This window comes from Rana temporaria, chromosome 2, assembly GCF_905171775.1.
Source record: "Rana temporaria chromosome 2, aRanTem1.1, whole genome shotgun sequence".
Lineage (NCBI taxonomy): Eukaryota > Metazoa > Chordata > Amphibia > Anura > Ranidae > Rana > Rana temporaria.
This window is the reverse complement of record NC_053490.1, coordinates 2638705-2658256: the sequence shown is the minus strand read 5'-3', so window position 1 is coordinate 2658256 and position 19552 is coordinate 2638705. Positions and strand designations below refer to the sequence as shown.

At 46.2% G+C, this 19552-nt stretch overlaps 2 protein-coding genes and 1 pseudogene across 3 annotated transcripts in view; 1 reads left to right on the top strand and 2 right to left on the bottom strand.

Moving 5' to 3' along the window:
- LOC120926518 overlaps positions 1 to 19552 on the top strand; it is a 574555-nt pseudogene that overhangs the window by 458419 nt on the left and 96584 nt on the right.
- Positions 1 to 19552, bottom strand: part of LOC120928403 (zinc finger protein 300-like) — a 1021177-nt gene that overhangs the window by 935264 nt on the left and 66361 nt on the right. The window lies entirely within an intron of this gene.
- The window catches only part of LOC120928413 (zinc finger protein 300-like), a 46444-nt gene continuing 35959 nt past the window's right edge, over positions 9068 to 19552 (bottom strand). The window contains exon 2 of the mRNA XM_040339514.1: positions 9068 to 10288. Coding sequence (XP_040195448.1) covers positions 9231 to 9959 — 729 coding nt within the window. The 5' untranslated portion in view covers positions 9960 to 10288 and the 3' untranslated portion in view covers positions 9068 to 9230. The remainder of the gene's footprint in view (positions 10289 to 19552) is intronic.

The window sequence follows — 19552 nt, the reverse complement described above, 5'->3', positions numbered from 1 at the left end:
GATGCGATCCGGAAAAACTTGAAAAAAGGGGACCCTAATAGATAGGGCCTCGAGTTCGCTCACTCTCCTGGCAGTAGTGATCGCTACTAAAAATACTGTTTTGAGAGTGATCACTTTTAAACTACATTTGTCTAAAGGCTCAAATGGTTCTACTGTAAAGGCTTGAAGAACCAATGAGAGATCCCAAACTGGGAAGTTGGAGGTTTTTACAGGTCTCCGTCTACTCAAAGCCTTAAAAAATCTAGAGACCCAAGGGTCAAATGCTAGTTGTTTTTCAAGAAATACACTTAGCGCTGACACCTGACCCTTCAGCGTGCTAGTTGCCAGCCCTTTATCAGCTCCAGCTTGAAGAAATTCTAAAACAGCCACAGAGCTGTTGACTCTGAATGAGCTTTCTGCACACCAGATGTTAAACCGTTTCCACACTTTTTGGTAAATGGCTTGCGTCTCCTTCTTTCTACAGCTTAGGAGTGTTTCAACCAAGCGTTCTGAAAACCCTTTGCCCCTCAGCAGCTCTTCCTCAGAAGCCAGGCTGCCAGGTTCCATCTCTCTACCTGCGGGCAGCAGATTGGACCCTGCAAAAGGAGATCCTCCCGAATTGGTAGAATCCAAGGAGATTCTATCGATAGATTTTTTAGGATAGAGAACCATGGTCTCCTGGGCCAATGAGGTGCGATGAGAATGAGTGTTGTGTTCTCCCCCTGCAGTTTCCTCAGGACTGCTGGTATTAGAACCGGAGGGGGGAAAGCATAACACCTGGAGAACTTCCAGGTTTGGGCCAGAGCGTCCACCGCCAGAGCTCCATCCCATCTGTTTAGGGAAAAAAAGAGCCGAGTTTTGGCATTTTCTCTTGAGGCGAATAAATCCACCTCCGGAAGACCCCATCTTTGAGTGATCGCTCTGAAAACTTCTTGATTCAGAACCCAATCGCCCTCCCTCAGTTTCTTCCTGCTGAGGAAGTCTGCGACCTGATTTAATTCTCCCTTCAGATGTATGGCTGAGAGGGATAAGACATTGGCCTCCGCCCATATGAGAATAGATTTTGTCAGATCCCATAAGGACTTGCTCCTGGTGCCCCCCTGCTTGTTGACATAAGCTACTGCCGAGGAGTTGTCTGTCCTGATTCGAACATGCTGTCCCTGCAGCTCTTTCTGAAAGGCTTTGAGGGCTAACTCTATCGCTTTTAGTTCTCTCCAATTCGAGGATTTTTGCGAGTCCTCTTTTGCCCAGCGACCCTGTGTCAGAAGGGAGTCCAGGTGTGCTCCCCAACCGGAGCCACTGGCATCTGTTGTCACTGTTCTGGAGATCGGGGAGATCCAATCCAGGCCCTGTAAAAGGTTCGCCCCTTTCCTCCACCACCAAAGGGACCTTTTGATGTGAACCGGTATGGATATCAGGGAATCCAAGGATTCCGGTTTGTGGTCCCAAATGTTCAGTATGAACAGTTGTAGAGGTCGGAAATGCAGACCTGCCCACTGTACTGCAGGAAGACAAGATGTTAATAACCCCAGAGCTGACATGACTTTCCTTATCGGAAGCTGGCCACTGCTCTGAAGAAGTGATATTACATTGTCCACCTTCTGAACTTTTTCTACTGGGAGAAAAGTCATCTGTCTGGTTGAGTCCAGTACATATCCCAGAAAAGTGACTCTTTGGGAGGGTGTCAGGCTGGATTTTTCCAGATTGAGTAACCAACCTAGGTTTTCCAGAATCCCCTTTGCAACCTGGAGGTCCTGGGACAACCGTGTCGGGGAGTCTGCAAAAAATAGCAGATCGTCCAGGTAAGCTACCACCAGGATGCCTTTGAGACGTAGAAAGGCTAGTACCTCCACCATCACTTTGGTGAATATGCGGGGGGAAGAGGAGAGCCCGAAGGGGAGTGCTTTGAATTGCAGGTGAAACGTCCCCTCTCTGGACCTCACGGCCAGTCTGAGAAATCTCTGATGGCATTCCGCTATTGGGATGTGTAGGTAGGCATCCTTTAGATCTATGGATGCCATGAAGCAGTTCGGAAGGAGGAGTGTCCTCACGGAATAGATGGAATCCATCCGAAACCGTTTGTACGTGACCGAGGTGTTTAGAGGTTTTAAATTCAGTATAAGCCTGAATTTCCCTGAAGGCTTGCGGACCACAAATATGTGGGAGTAGAAGCCCTTTCCTATCTCCTCCGATGGAACCCGAACTACCACCTCCTGATCCTCCAACTCCTGAAGAGAGGAGATCAGAGCCACCGATTTCTCTTTGCACTGGGGCAAATTGGTGACTAAGAGTCTGGATGGGGGGGGACTTGAGAATTCTAGTCTGTACCCTCTCCTTATGATCCCCAGCACAAATTGGTTGCTGGTGATCGTCTCCCATTGTGGGAGAAAGGCCCCCAACCTTCCTCCCACCTTGACTCCGTCATTGAGGTTTTTGGGGCTGTTCAGGAGCACGAAAAAGCGCCCCGGCACGGCCTTTCCCTTTTGGTCCCCAAAACTTTTTCTTTCCCTCAGGTTTGGGGACTTCCACCTTCTTTTGGGTCCAGAATTTTTTCTTTGCCTGTCCCCCAAATTTTTTCTTTAAGGGGAAAGCCTTCTTCTTGTCGGCTGTACGATCTAAGACAGCCTCCAAGCCTGGCCCAAATAATAAGTCTCCTGTAAGGGGGATCCCGCACAATTTAATCTTTGAGGCGCTATCCCCCTGCCATGTCTTGAGCCAGAGAGCTCTTCTTGCAGAATTAGATAGAGCTGCAGATCTGGCAGACATGCGGATTGACTCTGCTGAGGCGTCCGCTACATACCGTACGCCACTCAGTAAAGTTGGAAAAGAGGAAAGTATAGTCTCTTTTGGCGTTCCGGCCTCAATATGTGCCTTAATTTGTAAGAGCCAATGCTCTAAATTACGGGCCACCACTGTTGCTGCCATAGCTGGCTTAAGGTTCCCCTGGGAAGCATCCCAGGACTTTTTTAATAGCGAATCCATCCGCCTGTCCATGGGGTCTGAAAGGACCCCCATGTCCTCAAACGCCAAGTCCGTATGTCGGGATACCTGCGAAAAGGCGGCATCTAGTTTGGGGGATTTGTTCCACACTGAAGCCTCCTCTTCAGAAAAAGGAAACCTCCTCTTCAAAGAGTTTGAGAAGAAAGGTTTCCTCTCTGGGTCCTGCCATTCTTTTTTGATGGCATTGACCAGTACTTCATGGACTGGAAAAACCCTTTTCTTTTGTTCTCCCAAACCACTGTACATCTGGTCATGGAGTGACAGTGTCTTTTTCTCCTCAACTATCCCTAAAGTAGCGTGGATAGTTTCCAATAACTCTTCCACCTCTTCAAGGGAAAGCTTGTAGCGAGAGACCTTTGAGGACCCTGCCTCTGTCTTCTCACTATCTGACTCCTCTTGGGAGCTAGAAGCGGCACTGTCTTGCTCCTCCTCAGCATCCTCTCTGATATCCGCAGGTTTCTCTCTACTCCCAGAGGGAAGAACCTCAGGATTCGGTGGAATTACCTGTTGCGCTACAGAAGGGCTGCTTTGGGGCAATTGAAAATTAGCAAAAATATCTTTAAACGATTGAAAGGTGCCAGAAAGCTCTTTCATAGAAGCTGCTAATTCAGATGCCTGCTCTGCCTCCCTTTCTTTAACCAGCCCCTCAATACATCTCCTGCAAAGAGCTTTGTTCCAACTCTCACTAAGTGAAGATCTGCAGGAAGGGCATTTCTTCCTGCTGTGGGCTGATTTTTCTGTGGATTTCTGAAAAACACAGAAGAAAGTGGAGGCTAGATTAAAAGAGAGACCAGCGCATAACACAGGTAACCACCAGGAGTGTTCTAGGACCAACCACCACCAGGGTTCCAGACACACTACACTAATAAACTCCCCGACCACCAGGAGAAGAAAACAAAAAAATCACCAGTGAAGCTGTACAACATGATAAGGGAACACCACCCCAGGGTTCTCCTTACCTTAGAGTGGCTGGTGCTGTCGTCATCCGGAGGTGCACGGGAAGCCTCTGCTTCCGACATCTCGCTGAGGAATGTGGTCGCGACTGCCTGCAAAAACGCCGACACTACGGCTGAGAAGAGAGAGGCTGCACCAGCCCAGCGTCAGGCCTTTTCACACTGCAGCGTCCGGGACCAGTGACGCGTATCCGGCGGAAGTGCCCGCCCCCCCCGGAACTGACGTCACTCGTCATCCGGTCCGGCCCAGCTCCTGGCCGACTGTGAATTCTCACAGGGAGCGTGCACCCCGCCTGCAGCGCCACCCCTGTGCGTTTAGTAAATAGGCCTCCGCGGCTGAATCCACCCCAGGAATGTCCGCGGGACGCTACACGGCGATATCCTGGGTAAGTGACTTCCCCAGTCAACCAGGACGCCATGCATTTAAAAAATAGCCCTGATCCCAGGGAGAACAGGTCCCCCCTCTCAGGAAAACTGGCCTCAGCTTCCCCAGCTGTCTGGCCCTTGGCCCCCAGCGGTGTCTCCCCTCCGGAGGAAACACCATAAAACTGAGGAGCTGAGGGAGGATGAGGCTTAAATTCTTAATTGGAAGGCGGTGTTTCCTGTGAGGGGAGGAGCCTGTGTCTCTCTACAGTACCTGTCCTGAAAGACGAACAGGGAAAATCTAACATGAATAGGGACTTGACAAAAGGTTTGGAGTCCTTATGTCAGAATAAATCTCTGGTTATTAGACCGGCAGATAAAGGGGGGGGGTATTGTCGTCCTTGACCAGTGCGATTACTTGAAGGAATTGCACCGGCTGGTTGATGATACGGATACCTATACTGGGACTGGAGGCAGTGCGGCTGTATCTAGATAGAGAATCTGTTCTCTTAAAACCCCAAATTGAGTTCATTATGGCCCTGCTGAAGTATGAGGCTACCCATAATTACTTCTTCTTTGATAATATGTTTTATAGACAAGACAGGGGCGTTGCGATGGGGGCCAAATATGCCCCAAGCTTGGACAACCTTTTCATGGCCAAGTGGGAGGAGGATGTCATCGATAGTCACCGTCGATCTGAGATCATACTTTGGCGCAGGTATATCGATGACGTCCTCCTCCTATGGGATGGCAGTGAGACGGATCTTCTTGGTTTCATGGCTGAATTGAACCAGAATACTAGGGGCATCAGATTTAATTTTGAGTCCAGTCAACATTCTATTCATTTTTTGGACCTCCAGATCACCATTGAGAATGGTGAATTTGTTACGTCCACTTTTTTCAAGCCGACTGATCGTAACTCGTTCATACCATTAGACAGTTGCCATCTGCCAGTTTGGTTAAAATCGGTACCCCTGTGGCAATATATGCGTTTAAAACGCAATTGTACCAACACCCAGATTTTTGAGAGTCAGGCCTCAATTCTGTCTAAGAGATTTGAGGAGAAGGGATACGACAGTCTTACTTTATCCCAATCATTGGAGAAAACTAGGAACACCGAAAGGGCATCGCTATTGGAAGATAAAAGGAAGGAGGATCATAATGAGAGATTTTCTCTACCCTTCATCACAACTTTCTCTGCACAGCACTTTAGTGTCAAGAAGCTTATCCAGAAACACTGGCACATCCTAACAACTGACCAGGTTTTAGCTCCAATCCTCCCAACACAACCTAGCGTGATTTTAAAGGGGGCCTCTACTATTGGAAGCCGTATCGCTCCCAGTGTACAGGATCCCCCTAGGGCAGCAAGGACTTTTTAAAAAAATCTCACCGGGTACTACAGGTGTAAACGCTGCCAAGTCTGTTCTTTGAATAGTTGCAGGGATAGGAAGATCTGTTCCTTTCAATCTTCGGCAACTCAACAAACATTCGAAATTGAACCATTCATAACCTGTTCTACTAAAGGTGTTATATACCGCATTCAGTGCCCTTGTGGCCTTCAGTACATCGGCCGCACCAAGAGGGCACTGTCAGTTCGATTGAATGAACATTTTGCTAAAATTAGGAGTGGATTTGATAAGCACTCGGTCTCGAGACACTTCGATTTGAAGCACAATAGAGACCCTTCAAAAACTTTATTTGTTGGGATCGACAAATATCGTCCACATTGGAGAGGGAGCAATCTTGTCCGGGAAATTTCCAGACAGGAAATGGCGTGGATCTATCGCGCTAAAACCTACACGCCTTTTGGGTTGAACATAGATACGGATATTAACGCCTTTATTACCAATTCCTAGCATTTCCTTTAACTCTAGAGAGATGTGCATCTGAGATTATATCCGTGGGATTAAATTTACCATTGGATCAGTTTGATTTCATCTTATCACTAAGCAAGTTTCAGCGTTTTGAGATATAAAGGTTTCTCATTATGAGTTCACTTAGTGATTTTTACTGGTTTATTGGGTTTTAACCAACATTATATTAATGAGTACATTGATTCTTATTGTATGAGTCAACATATTAATTTTAACTTATTACATCGGGGTTTACATGGTGTCAATATTATTAATGTGTTTTTATTTCTCGACATTTAATTTTATAATTTGTAATATTAATGTCCAGTTTGTTTATCAGCGCTTATATGTAATTCATATGCAACAAAGTATGTTTTGTATTTTCACATATTGCCATATATTGTTTTGACCTCTTTTCCCAACAGGGGAAGAGGTGTTTTTCACGCCGTCTGTTGCGCCTGACATGTGTCCGGCGCTGTTGGCCAATCAGAGCATCCGGCGTGTGGCTTCTTCCTCCATCTCACAGGGAGGCTTGGCCCGCACGCCTAAGTGCTCGGGAGGCGTGACTTAATAGGAGCGCTCTGCCACGTGGGATGGCTTTGTGTCGGCGTATCCATGCGCCGACGTGTGACGTCGGCGCGTGTGATTGCGTCACACGGAAGTCCGTCTCTGCGCTCCAGGGCGGCCCATTCCATAACGGACTGTCTATTCGGCTACGGGGTGTTCTTTATAGACACCCCGTTATACCGATCGGGCAATCCATACATTGGCTGCAATAATAAGCAGCACAATTATAAACTTGGGGAGTTTATTGACGCCGCACATTATCTGCACATGCGCACTGGGTATCAAGGCAGATTCAAACAAAGGCTTGGTTTGAACTGCCTGTGCGCATGCGCACCTGTGGCGCTGTTTAGACTCTCTTTGTGTTCATTATTTAAGGGGGGTTGTTTCGGTGTGTCACCTGTGCCCCAGAGGAAGCGATATTTCGCAAAACCGGTCGGGCTTAACGTGTGCTACATCGGATCACCCCCCGTTTACCTGCACTACTTCCAACCTTTTGGACGGGTCATTTTGGTTGCTTCCGGCCGGAGCCCCAAATAAGACATGCCTGTATACACTGCTATTATGTAAGTGTGTTTTTGACTTTTTTAAATAAATTTATGTTTGGTTTTACACTATTGCCGTCCTTCATGTGTTTTCATGGTACCTGGTCATCGAGTCTATTACACGTTGGAACAAGACGGTGATTGGCATCCAGCTTGGCCCATCTATACTCCAACTTTAATTGTAACAAGTGAAATATTTGCGCTGTAAAGTGTTATACAAATTAATGTGTGTGTGCATATAACCACATATATATACAAGTACAAAAAAAAAATGGGTGGGGAAATTTATTATAAAAGCACTTAAAAACTCACATTTAAAATCGAAATTGCTGCATCAATCCGACGAGTGGCGAACTCGTATGTCCAATGGTCGGATGCTGGAGTGTGTCAAGCCCTCCAATCCCGACGCGTATCGTCAACATGTGACTTCATCAGGGGATCCCCTGATGAAGTCACATGTTGACGATACGCGTCGGGATTTATTACTTTTTCATGTAACACACTTTATGGAGACCCGTATGTGATATCCAACAACGGACCACACCCATCAGGATCAGGCTGATCTAATCCAGCTTGCCAGATTAGAGGTGAGCTGCTGGGATCACTAGAGGTGCATATATGAGATCTTGGTTACGGCTCACTCTCTATCTTTTCACCCTTTTTGGATACAAGGCCTCCTTCTTCTTAAATACTTTGACCCTTATTTTTATTTTTATTTTTATATTTATTTTTATTTTTTTATTACTTTTATTGTTGTGTTTTTCAACATTTTTCACTTCACAACGTTATTGATTGGATTAAGTATTGATGAACTGCATCCCTACACGGTTGGATTTTGTTGTACCTGGACCTCTTCAGCACTGTGCCCTCGATTAAGGACTATTCAACAATATTGTTTACTGGTATATTAGTGTCACTTCCCCTTTTTTGGACTTTCCCCACCCATTTTTTTTTTTTTTTTTGTACTTGTATATATATGTGGTTATATGCACACACACATTAATCTGTATAACACTTTACAGCGCAAATATTTCACTTGTTACAATTATCACTTTTTGTCTATCGAGGTAGACCCCTTTTTTATTTGCAGCAGTATCCCCACTTTTCACTTGTCCCCTCACTCTAGACAGCGCAGGAGTTCACTTCACTTATACTCCAACTTTAACCATCATCAACCACATGCTTTCCGGGGTCTTCTTTTAGTTAAGAGACCGCCGGAAATCTGGTAAGCGGATTCAATTGTTCTTGGTGGAGGATCACTGTGTACTGGATTATCACTTTAAGTTTCTGATTGTCACCCGTGGACTTTGTTTGGTTTTCCTTTTTCCCCTTTTTTTCTTTTTGCACTGGTGAATAGGAGCTTTGATGTCCCCCTAAGGACTTTTGGTCTTCCTGTTTTTATTTTCATCTATGGACATTCACTTGTGACATGATGTTTGGTTCATCACAATTAATTGTATAGCGCATCTTGTTTTTTTCCCTATGTCATCACTGTTTCATTATTTACAGTAAGGTGCAGCTTTATTTTATATTCACATGAGCATTATTTAGGAGCATTTATTTACCTATTTAATTTATTAGCGCAGTTGCTCCCATTTTTTGCAGCCAATGTTAAGAATGGCCGTCGTTCCCGCGTCGAAATTTGAAAAAGTTACGTCGTTTGCGTAAGTCGTCCGTGAATGGGGCTGGACGTCATTTACGTTCACATCGAAACCAATGACGTCCTTGCGGCATACTTTGGAGCAATGCACACTGGGAAATTCCACGGATGGCGCATGCGCCGTTACGCAAAAACGTCAATCACGTCGGGTCACAGTAGTTTAACAAAGTATTGAGACTGTGTGGGGTAGGGGTTGGGTAATGTACGTTTAATCTGTTGTTATTAAGGATGGAATATTTGTATTGTATTAATAATGAAAATCAATAAAGACATTTTGGGAAAGAAAAAAAAAAGCTTTGTCACATTCAGAGCATTAAAATGGCTTCTCTCTAGTGTGAATCCTCTGGTGTTTGATAAGATGTGATGTCTGTGTAAAAGCTTTGCCACATTCAGAACATTGATATGGTTTCTCTTCAGTGTGAATCCTCTGGTGTCTGATAAGGGTTGACTTACATGTAAAAGTTTTGCCACATTCAGAACACTGATATGGTTTCTCTCCAGTGTGAATCCTCTGGTGTGTCATAAGGTTTGACTTCTGTGTAAAAGCTTTGCCACATTCAAAACACTGATATGGTTTCTCTTCAGTGTGAATCCTCTGGTGTGTCATAAGTTGTGACTTATGTGTACAAGCTTTGCCACATTCAGAACACCGATATGGTTGCTCTCCAGTGTGAACCATCTGGTGTCTCTTAAGCATTGACTTCTGTTGATAAGCTTTGCCACATTCAGAACATGAATATGGATTTTCTCCAGTGTGAACCCTCTGGTGTATGATAAGATCATTTTTGACTGCAAAAGCTTTGTCACATTCAGAACATTGATATGGCTTCTCTCCAGTGTGAACCCTCTGGTGTCTGATAAGATGTGACTTCAATGTAAAAGTTTTGTCACATTCAGAACATTGATATGGCTTCTCTCCAGTGTGAATCCTCTGGTGGATGATAAGATGAGACTTAAATGTAAAAACTTTGTCACATTCAGAACACTGATATGACTTCACTCCATTATAAACCTTCTGGTGTGTGATACGTTTTGCCTCCATTGTAAATCTTTATCACATTCCAAACAAGAAATATCTTCTGAAATGACTCCTCTTATGTATACATGGGTTGGACTTTACTGTAAAGTCATTGTCACTTCCAGAACACTGAAATAACTTCTCTCCTGTTGTCCTCTGAGGCGGGATCGATGTTGAAGAGGATTCAGAACAACATTTAGAACACGGATATGACTTGTGTCCTGTGTGAATCCTCCAGTGAATTGTGATAAAGACTTTCAGTCACTTCAGACACCCATATGGCTTCACTTCCCATGTGACTTTGTTGTATTGATGAAGTCCAACATGATAGAAAACTCGATTCCTCAATCCACCTGTACAGAAAAAAATTAAAATAAAAGTCAGAATTCTATAAAAAGAGCTGAATAAAGTTGTTTTCTTTTATAACATTCATTATTAAATGTATCTAATATATAGAAACAATGGGCTAGATTCACAAAGAATTGCGGCAGCGTAACATATCGCCTTTACGTTATACCACTGCAAGTTTTCAGCGCAAGTGCCTGATTCACCAAGCACTTGCGTGTAAACTTACGGTGGTGTAACGTAAAGCCGCCCGGCGCAAGCCCGCCTAATTCAAATGGGGCGTGTACCATTTAAATTAGGCGCGCTCCCGCGCCGAACATTCTGCTCCGTGTGAAAATTTCCCGCTGTGCTTTGAACAAAATTACGGCGCCCCGACGTATTTTTTGAACGGCGACGTGCGTTATGTCCTTTCTTATTCCCGGACATCTTACGCAAAAAAAATAAAAAATTTTTTTACGTGGGAACGACGGCCATACTTTAATATGGATGGTCTAATGTTACACCATTTAAATAGGACTCATAACTTTATGATGGGAAAAGCCGACTAGCGATGACGTAAGAGAATGCGACGAACGCGCGTACCTTCGTGGATCGCCGTGATCAGCTAATTTGCATACCCGACGCAGGAAACTACGCAAACTCCACCCAGCGGCCGCCGGAGAATTACACCTACGATCCGAAGGCGTACAAAGCCGTACACCTGTCGGATCGAAGCCTAAAGCCATCGAAACTTGTTTTGAGGATTCAAAACAACGCTACGACGCGGTAAATTTGAAAATAGGCATGTTTCAACTGTGAATCTGGCCCAATATATACAATATTATTTTACTGAGGACAATATATTATTCCCATTGCCTGATAAAAATGTACATTTTATTACAATTTCCAGCGGGAGAATCTCATTCAGAGAAATGTGCTGCATAGTGACGGAGGAAAGTTCTTGGGTTCAGATTTGTGGGGACTTTAGGCAAGCCGCCTAAAAATCCAAAACATTGCAGATTTAAATACAAACCTCATTGAAATCAATAGGAGGCGAATCTTGAAAATCAATTCTCTGCATTTTCAAAGCGATTAATTATTCCTAATGATCTTCCTCGCACTTCAGAGATGTGGTGAGATCTTCCTTTCCTTTGATCTCAGTAACCCTGGAAATCCACAGAGACATTTCAGTGGGATAGAAGATCTCACCACGTTTATAAGGTGAATGAGTAGTGATATTTTATATAAAGCTTTAGAAAGGAGGGTCATGTGTAGAGGAAAAGCCGAAGAGTCATCTCTCAGGTGTATTCTGGGTAGATGTTTGATAATAGGTGGATTCAGAAAGACTTAGGCTGGCGTATCTACTGATACGCCAGCCTAAGTCTGAATCTGCGCCAGCGCTAATTTAAGCGTATTCTGGTAACCAGATACGCTTAAATTAGGCTCAGATACGAGTGGCGTAAGTGTCTTACACCGTCGTATCCTAAAGTGTAATTTTTAGGCTGACCGGTAGGTGGCGCTTCCATTGCGGTCGGCGTAGAATATGTAAATCACTAGATACGCCTATTCATGAACGTACGCCCGGCCGATGCAGTACAGATACGCATAACGCATTATCAGGCGTAAAGTTATTCCATCAAATAGCTGGAATAGTAATGTTAAGTATGGCCGTCGTTCCCGCGTCAAAATTTTTAAATTTTACGGTGTTTGCGTAAGTCGTCCGTGAATAGGGATTAACGTCATTTACGTCCACGTCGAAACCAATAGGACCAGGCGGCGTACTTTGCCGCAATGCACACTGGGATATGTACACGGACGGAGCATGCGCCGTTCGTAAAATACGTCAATCACGTCAGGTCACCCCCATTAGCATAAACACGCCCCCTCAGTCTAATTTGAATTAGGCACCCTTACGCCCGCCCGATTTACGCTACGCCGCCGTAACTTAGCAGGCAAGTACTTTGTGAATCATGTACTTGCCTCGCTAACTTATGGCGGCATAGTGTAAATGTCATACGCTACGCCGCCGCAACTATTCGCTGAATCCAGCTAGAAGTCTTTAAATTTCTCTCCACAAAGGGAACAGCAGATATATACCATGGCCATATACCATGCAATCTGATTGTACAATGTCCTTTAAGTGTACCAGGTTGTATAGTGTATGGTGATCATTACAGAACCCAGGACACACTTCTCTTGATTACAACAATGGAATTTAGGGGGGACTTATCCTTTAAGTCAGCAATGTGAGGGGTGCGGTGTTTGGGATGCACAGTGTTTATAGATTAGTGAGGGGGAGGGGTGAAAGGACGCAGTGAGGGTCTGCGACAATAAAGACCGCTCTTGGACAGATTGTCACCAACAACTGCCTGGTGAGGTCTAATGACCACAAAGCTACAAGATAAGATGTAAAATGTCCCAGAAGGGGGCGCTCTGTCAGGGGAGACAGAGAAGAGCGATCTGGAGATCTGACCTCGGGATCATGGAGGGAACAGTGATGGGAGGTGTACTGTAGATCTGCTTCATTGCCGGGTTCACCTCCATTACCACCAACAAGTGATCTTCCATATACCAGCAAAGACAAGTGTGACCCCAAATCTCATCCAGTCACCTTACATGAGAACATGTCCCCCCCATCCCCCATCCTGTGTCAGGGTGCAGAAGGAGGATCTAGTCTGCCGGTCTGTAGTAAGTATGGTGGAGAGGAGGGGGAGGGGTATTAGGAAGGTCATGTATGTCAGCTGTGCTGGATCATTAGAGGCCCCAGACCTGCAATCCGGACAGTTCAGTGTACAGACAGAGGGGGGATTTACTAAATAGGATGTTCAAAGAAATTTCCCCCAGAGATCAGTGAATGTGGTGAAATGTCACTTTGTAATGAATATCCAATCACGTGCAAAGAAATAAAACACATGGAGTTTTACTTACACGTGATTGGATGATGGAAGTCAGCAGAGCTCCGCCCCATTCACTGACCCCTTGTCTACCAATGTACATTCTTTATCCTTCTGGTATTCAAGAGATTTATAGAGAAAAGAGCTTTGTGTTATTCTCAGCCAGTGATTGGCCGTCATGTAGAATTGATCGGGATAGCTGGAGAACCGGCCAATCACAATACAGACAATGTGTCACCCCTCCCCCCTGCTATTTCCTGCCGTGTTTCGTCTGATAGGTCCAAGATGGTGAATGTCAGGTAGGAGGAGCTTGGAGAACATCCCATCCCCCGATATTCTCTGTCATGAATGACAAGAATTGTGTCACCTCCGGGGTCACCGCTGTCATTCCCGACTACTGTAGCTGGTCATGTACAACACAATATATAGAGTAGAGGGGTCAGTACTATTGTAATGTACAACACAATATATAGAGTAGAGGGGTCAGCACTATTGTAATGTACAACACAATATATAGAGTAGAGGGGTCAGCACTATTGTAATGTACAACACAATATATAGAGTAGAGAGGTCAGCACTATTGTAATGTACAACACAATATATAGAGTAGAGAGGTCAGCACTATTGTAATGTACAACACAATATATAGAGCAGAGGGGTCAGTACTATTGTAATGTACAACACAATATATAGAGTAGAGGGGTCAGCACTATTGTAATGTACAACACAATATATAGAGTAGAGGGGTCAGCACTATTGTAATGTACAACACAATATATAGAGTAGAGAGGTCAGCACTATTGTAATGTACAACACAATATATAGAGTAGAGAGGTCAGCACTATTGTAATGTACAACACAATATATAGAGTAGAGGGGTCAGCACTATTGTAATGTACAACACAATATATAGAGTAGAGCGGTCAGCACTATTGTAATGTACAACACAATATATAGAGTAGAGGGGTCAGCACTATTGTAATGTACAACACAATATATAGAGTAGAGGGGTCAGCACAATATTATAGTCATAGTGCCCCTTATACTGCTGCTCAGGGGGGACAAATGATTTGGGTCTGTGGTCAGCAGGATGAAAACAATGTTCAGCCATAGTGGTCAGTGGGAGGAGTCTGTTACAGACTATGGTATCGGGGTACAGGGATGTGGGGGGTCAGACAACACACAGGGTATCACCTTCTGTTGTATATCCACAGAAATCACCCAGCACGCTGGCAGATTGTCAGGAGGACCCCAAGTTCCCACCCCAGACAGGGGTAACAGCTGTATAACAGCACACACACTCTATTATCCCACCACTGCCACACACATGACAAGGAGGGAAGCCCCACGGGAACTAGAAAACCAGGAGAGGACCTTGTTTGGTGGAGGAGGGAAGGAGAGGGAGATTATTGGTAGTCAGTAGAGATGGGCTCGGGCATGTTCAGGTTCTCGCCAGGAAGCCGGAATTGCACACCACTAATAACAGGCAGTGAGACATTTCCTGGTCTGTGCCGCTGCGGATCGGGAAATGTCTCACTGCCTGTGATTAGTGCTTTGCGATGCCGGCTTCCTGGCGGGATCGGGCACATGGGGTTGCGAAAAACGCTCAAGTCCATCTCTACTAGCCAGTAAAACCAGCTGTGATAGACTTGGCAAAGCCTGAAATACCTCTGACCACCACTAGAGGGAGACTCCACACATATCTAGCTGGCTGACCACACACAGGCAGATACAGATCTTACATACAATCTGGTGAACTCGAACGGTTAGGGAGCAGTCTAGTAACATACAACATGGTGACGGGGAGGAAATGGGGTGAACAGGGAGGCAGTTGGGGTGACAGGGAAGTGGGTGGACAAGTGGGAAATGGGAGGGAAAAAATTGCCCGTTATCTGTGGTCAGTGGGGTTGGGGGGGATATTCAATGAAGGGAAATGTTGGACATTAGTGATTTTTTAGGAAAAATGGGAATATAGGTATTCAGTAGAGAGAAAGGGGGCATTGGTGCTCAGTGGTAGAGAGGTGGACAAGGAGGCAGTGGTGGAAAAAAGGGGTGGATGGGGAAGATAGCGGGGGGTGGGGGGAGTTAGTGGTACTGATTGAGAGATGAATACCTGGATGATGGTGTCCTGGTCTGGAGGGTGATGTGAAGCTCCTCTGATGCGTCTTCTATGGTTGGGGTCCTCTCGGATGGTCCCTCTTGGCTCCTCTGATGAGTCTTCTATGGTTGGGGTCCTCTCGGATGGTCCCTCTTGGCTCCTCTGATGAGTCTTCTATGGTTGGGGTCCTCTCGGATGGTCCCTCTTGGCTCCTCTGATGAGTCTTCTATGGTTGGGGTCCTCTCGGATGGTCCCTCTTGGCTCCTCTTCTATGGTCGGGTGAGTTCTGACTCTTCCCAGCACGGTGACTGGACATGAAGGGGGAAATCTCTCGGCTTCTCTTCCTCCGGCTCACAAGTGTCCACAATCAGGGGAAAGTTCTCCTCCGTGTCCCCGATGGAAGATGGAGGCTTCTTGTCCTGGCTGAGAGGTGTGAGGGACGTTCTGTGTCTGCACTACGGATCTGGGAAGACTCCAATCACATTGTGAGCCAGCTTCCTCACAGGGGCCCCTCCCCTCCTCCACAAAGGCCTCAGGGCCATGCTGACTACAAACACAGAGAGAGGGGGAGGGGGACTCACATCTGGAGTCACTCAGTGCCATGTGCTTCTCATTCACTACAATCTAAAGAGAACCCCTCCCCCTTTTAACCGCTTGACCCCCCCAGGCTTTTTTGGCACTTTTTGTTTACAAATTGAAATCAGTATGTTTTGCTAGAACATGACTTAGAATCACCCAAACATTTTACTTCTAGCAGAGACCCTAGGGAATAAAATGGTGATTATTACAATTTTTTATATCACACAGTATTTGTGTAGCGGTTTTGCAAATGCAGTTTTTTGTAGAAAAAAAAACACAACAGTCACCCCAATTATTTTGTATAATGTGAAAGATGATGTTACAGCGAGTAAATAGATACCAAACATGTCACACTTTATAATTGCGCACACTCCTGGAATGGTGACAAACTACAATACTTAAAAATCGACATAGGTGACGCTTTAAACGCCTTTACAGGTTACCATTTTGGACATACAGAGGAGGTCTGATGCTAGAATTATTGCTCTCGCTCTGACGATCACAGTGATACCTCACATGTGTGGTGCGAGCGCTGGCCGGACATACGTGTGCGTTCACATTTGCATGTGAGCACGGGGGATGGGGGGGCACTTACTTTACATTCTGGGCCAGATTCACATAGAATCTGGCTACGCTGCGGCGGCGTAACATATCCCATTTACGTTACACCACCGCAAGTTTACAGCGTAAGTGCTTGATTCACAAAGCACTTGCCTGTAAACTTGCGGCAGCGTAGCGTAAATCCGCCCGGCGCAAGCCCGCCTAATTCAAATGGGGCGGGCACCATTTAAATTAGGCGCGTTCCTGCGCCGAACGTACTGCGCATGCTCCGTCCCTAAAATTACCCGACATGCATTGCGCTAAATGACGTCGCAAGGACGTAATGGGTTTCGACGTTAACGTAAATGCCGTCCAGCGCCATTCACGGACGACTTACGCAAACGACGTGAATTTTCAAATTTCGACGCGGGAACGACGGCCATACTTAACATTGGCTAGACCACCAAGAGGGCAGCCTTAGTTTTACGCCGCGTATCTCGACGGAAACTACATAAATTTAGAGCGACGGGCAAAGCGTACCTTCGTGAATCGGCGTAACTAGTCATTTGCATATTCTACGCCGACCGCAATGGAATCGCCACCTAGCGGCCGGCCTAGAATTACAGCCTAAGATCCGACGGTGTAAGTCAATTACACCTGTCGGATCTTAGTGAGAACTATGCGTTACCTGATTCTATGAATCAGCCGCATAGAAACGACAAGCGTATCTCAGAGATACAACGGCGTATCTCTTTTGTGAATCTGGCCCTCTATTTTTTTTTTTAACACTGTAACTTTGTGCGCAGGGAGGGATGGAGGCGCTTTAAATCTTTTTATTTTTATTATTTATTTTACTTTTTATTTTTACACCGTCCCTTTATTTTTTATCACTTATATTCCTATTACAAGAAATATAAACCTCCCTTGTAATAGAAATAAGAGGTGACAGGTCCTCTTTATGGAGATCTCATGTAATAGAAATAAGAGATGACAGGTCCTCTTTATGGAGATCTCATGTAATAGAAATAAGAGGTGACAGGTCCTCTTTATGGAGAGATCTCATGTAATAGAAATAAGAGGTGACAGGTCCTCTTTATGGAGATCTCATGTAATAGAAATAAGAGATGACAGGTCCTCTTTATGGAGAGATCTCATGTAATAGGAATAAGAGATGACAGGTCCTCTTTATGGAGAGATCTCATGTAATAAAAATAAGAGATGACAGGTCCTCTTTATGGAGATCTCATGTAATAGAAATAAGAGGTGACAGGTCCTCTTTATGGAGAGATCTCATGTAATAGAAATAAGAGATGACAGGTCCTCTTTATGGAGAGATCTCATGTAATAAAAATAAGAGATGACAGGTCCTCTTTATGGAGATCTCATGTAATAGAAATAAGAGGTGACAGGTCCTCTTTATGGAGAGATCTGGTGTCAATGAGACCTCAAATCTCTTCTCATGGGGCTGTTGTGGCTTTAGTCTCCTCTCACTCTCATCTCCGCACTCCTCTCGCCCTCGTCTCCGCACTCCTCTCGCCCTCATCTCTGCACTCCTCTCGCTCTCGTCTCCGCACTCCTCTCGCCCTCGTCTCTGCACTCCTCTCGCTCTCGTCTCCGCACTCCTCTCGTCTCCGCACTCCTCTCGCTCTCGTCTCCGCACTCCTCTCGTCTCCGCACTCCTCTCGCTCTCGTCTCCGTACTCCTCTCACCCTCGTCTCCGCACTCCTCTCGCCCTCGTCTCCGCACTCTTCTCGCTCTCGTCTCTGCACTCCTCTCGCTCTCGTCTCTGCACTCCTCTCGTCTCCGCACTCCTCTCGCTCTCGTCTCCGCACTCCTCTCGTCTCCGCACTCCTCTCGCTCTCGTCTCCGCACTCCTCTCACCCTCGTCTCCGCACTCCTCTCGCCCTCGTCTCCGCACTCCTCTCGCCCTCGTCTCCGCACTCCTCTCGCCCTCGTCTCCGCACTCTTCTCGCCCTCGTCTCCGCACTCCTCTCACCCTCGTCTCCGCACTCCTCTCGCCCTCGTCTCCGCACTCCTCTCGCTCTCGTCTCCGCACTCCTCTCGCCCTCGTCTCCGCACTCCTCTCGCTCTCGTCTCCCTCTGCCCTTTTTTTCCTGGGCGCCAGGCTGCCCCTCCTCCTATTTTTGGGGCTGTAGTTTTTCTTTAATTGATGAAAATAGAGCTATAGTCTTCTTGTCCTGGCTCCTCATTGGTCCATGGCTGCAGCCAATTGGGAGGTAGGAGGAATCAGAGTGTACTGCTTGATGGGAGAAAGGGGGTGAGAGGGGGAAATACACTGACAGCCCACGCTCGCTTCTCCCCTTGTCACAGGGCGGGCAGTGGTGGCAGCTCTGGTGTGCCCACAGAGAGGGCTCTGCATGCCATGAGTTCACCATCACTTGAGTAGAGTTCTAATGCTTTGATGGCCAATGCTAGCAGCCACACGTTTCTCGGGTGAACCAGCGGAAACAGTAAGGCCGCCGCCTCAGAAACTAGTCCAGCGGCTTGTGAGCGTCTCAGACAGATTTCATAAGAAAGTCGACCGCCTGCAGAAAGAACGGCACCGGGGTCATGGCCGATATCTTCATCTGAAATCCCGATAAACCACTTCCAACCTCCAATGTATAGAGATGTATTGTGGTTGGTAAGTGGTGAATACACGCGCGCCCCCCGCAAACTCCATGGGGCACGCATTGGGTGTGCTCTGTGATCACAGATTGGGGTAAAGGGTCAACAACAAGGGCCCTTTGCCATGTGATCAGCTGTGTCCAATCATAGCAGGTCACATGTAAACAGACTTGCTGGTTATCGGCATTTCTATTCCTAATGCACTGTCTCTGTGTGAGGAAAGGAGAGGAGATAACTGGTGGGTCTGATAGGGCACAGAGAGTACATTGTTTACACCGATCATCAGTGCCCTGAATATCAGAGCCGCCCCTTATCAGTGCCCATCAGTGCCCTGAATATCAGAGCCGCCCCTTATCAGTGCCCATCAGTGCCCTGAATATCAGAGCCGCCCCTCATCAGTGCCCATCAGAGCCCTGAATATCAGAGCCGCCCCTTATCAGTGCCCATCAGTGCCCTGAATATCAGAGCCGCCCCTCATCAGTGCCGCCCCTTATCAGTGCCCATCAGAGCCCTGAATATCAGAGCCGCCCCTTATCAGTGCCCATCAGTGCCCT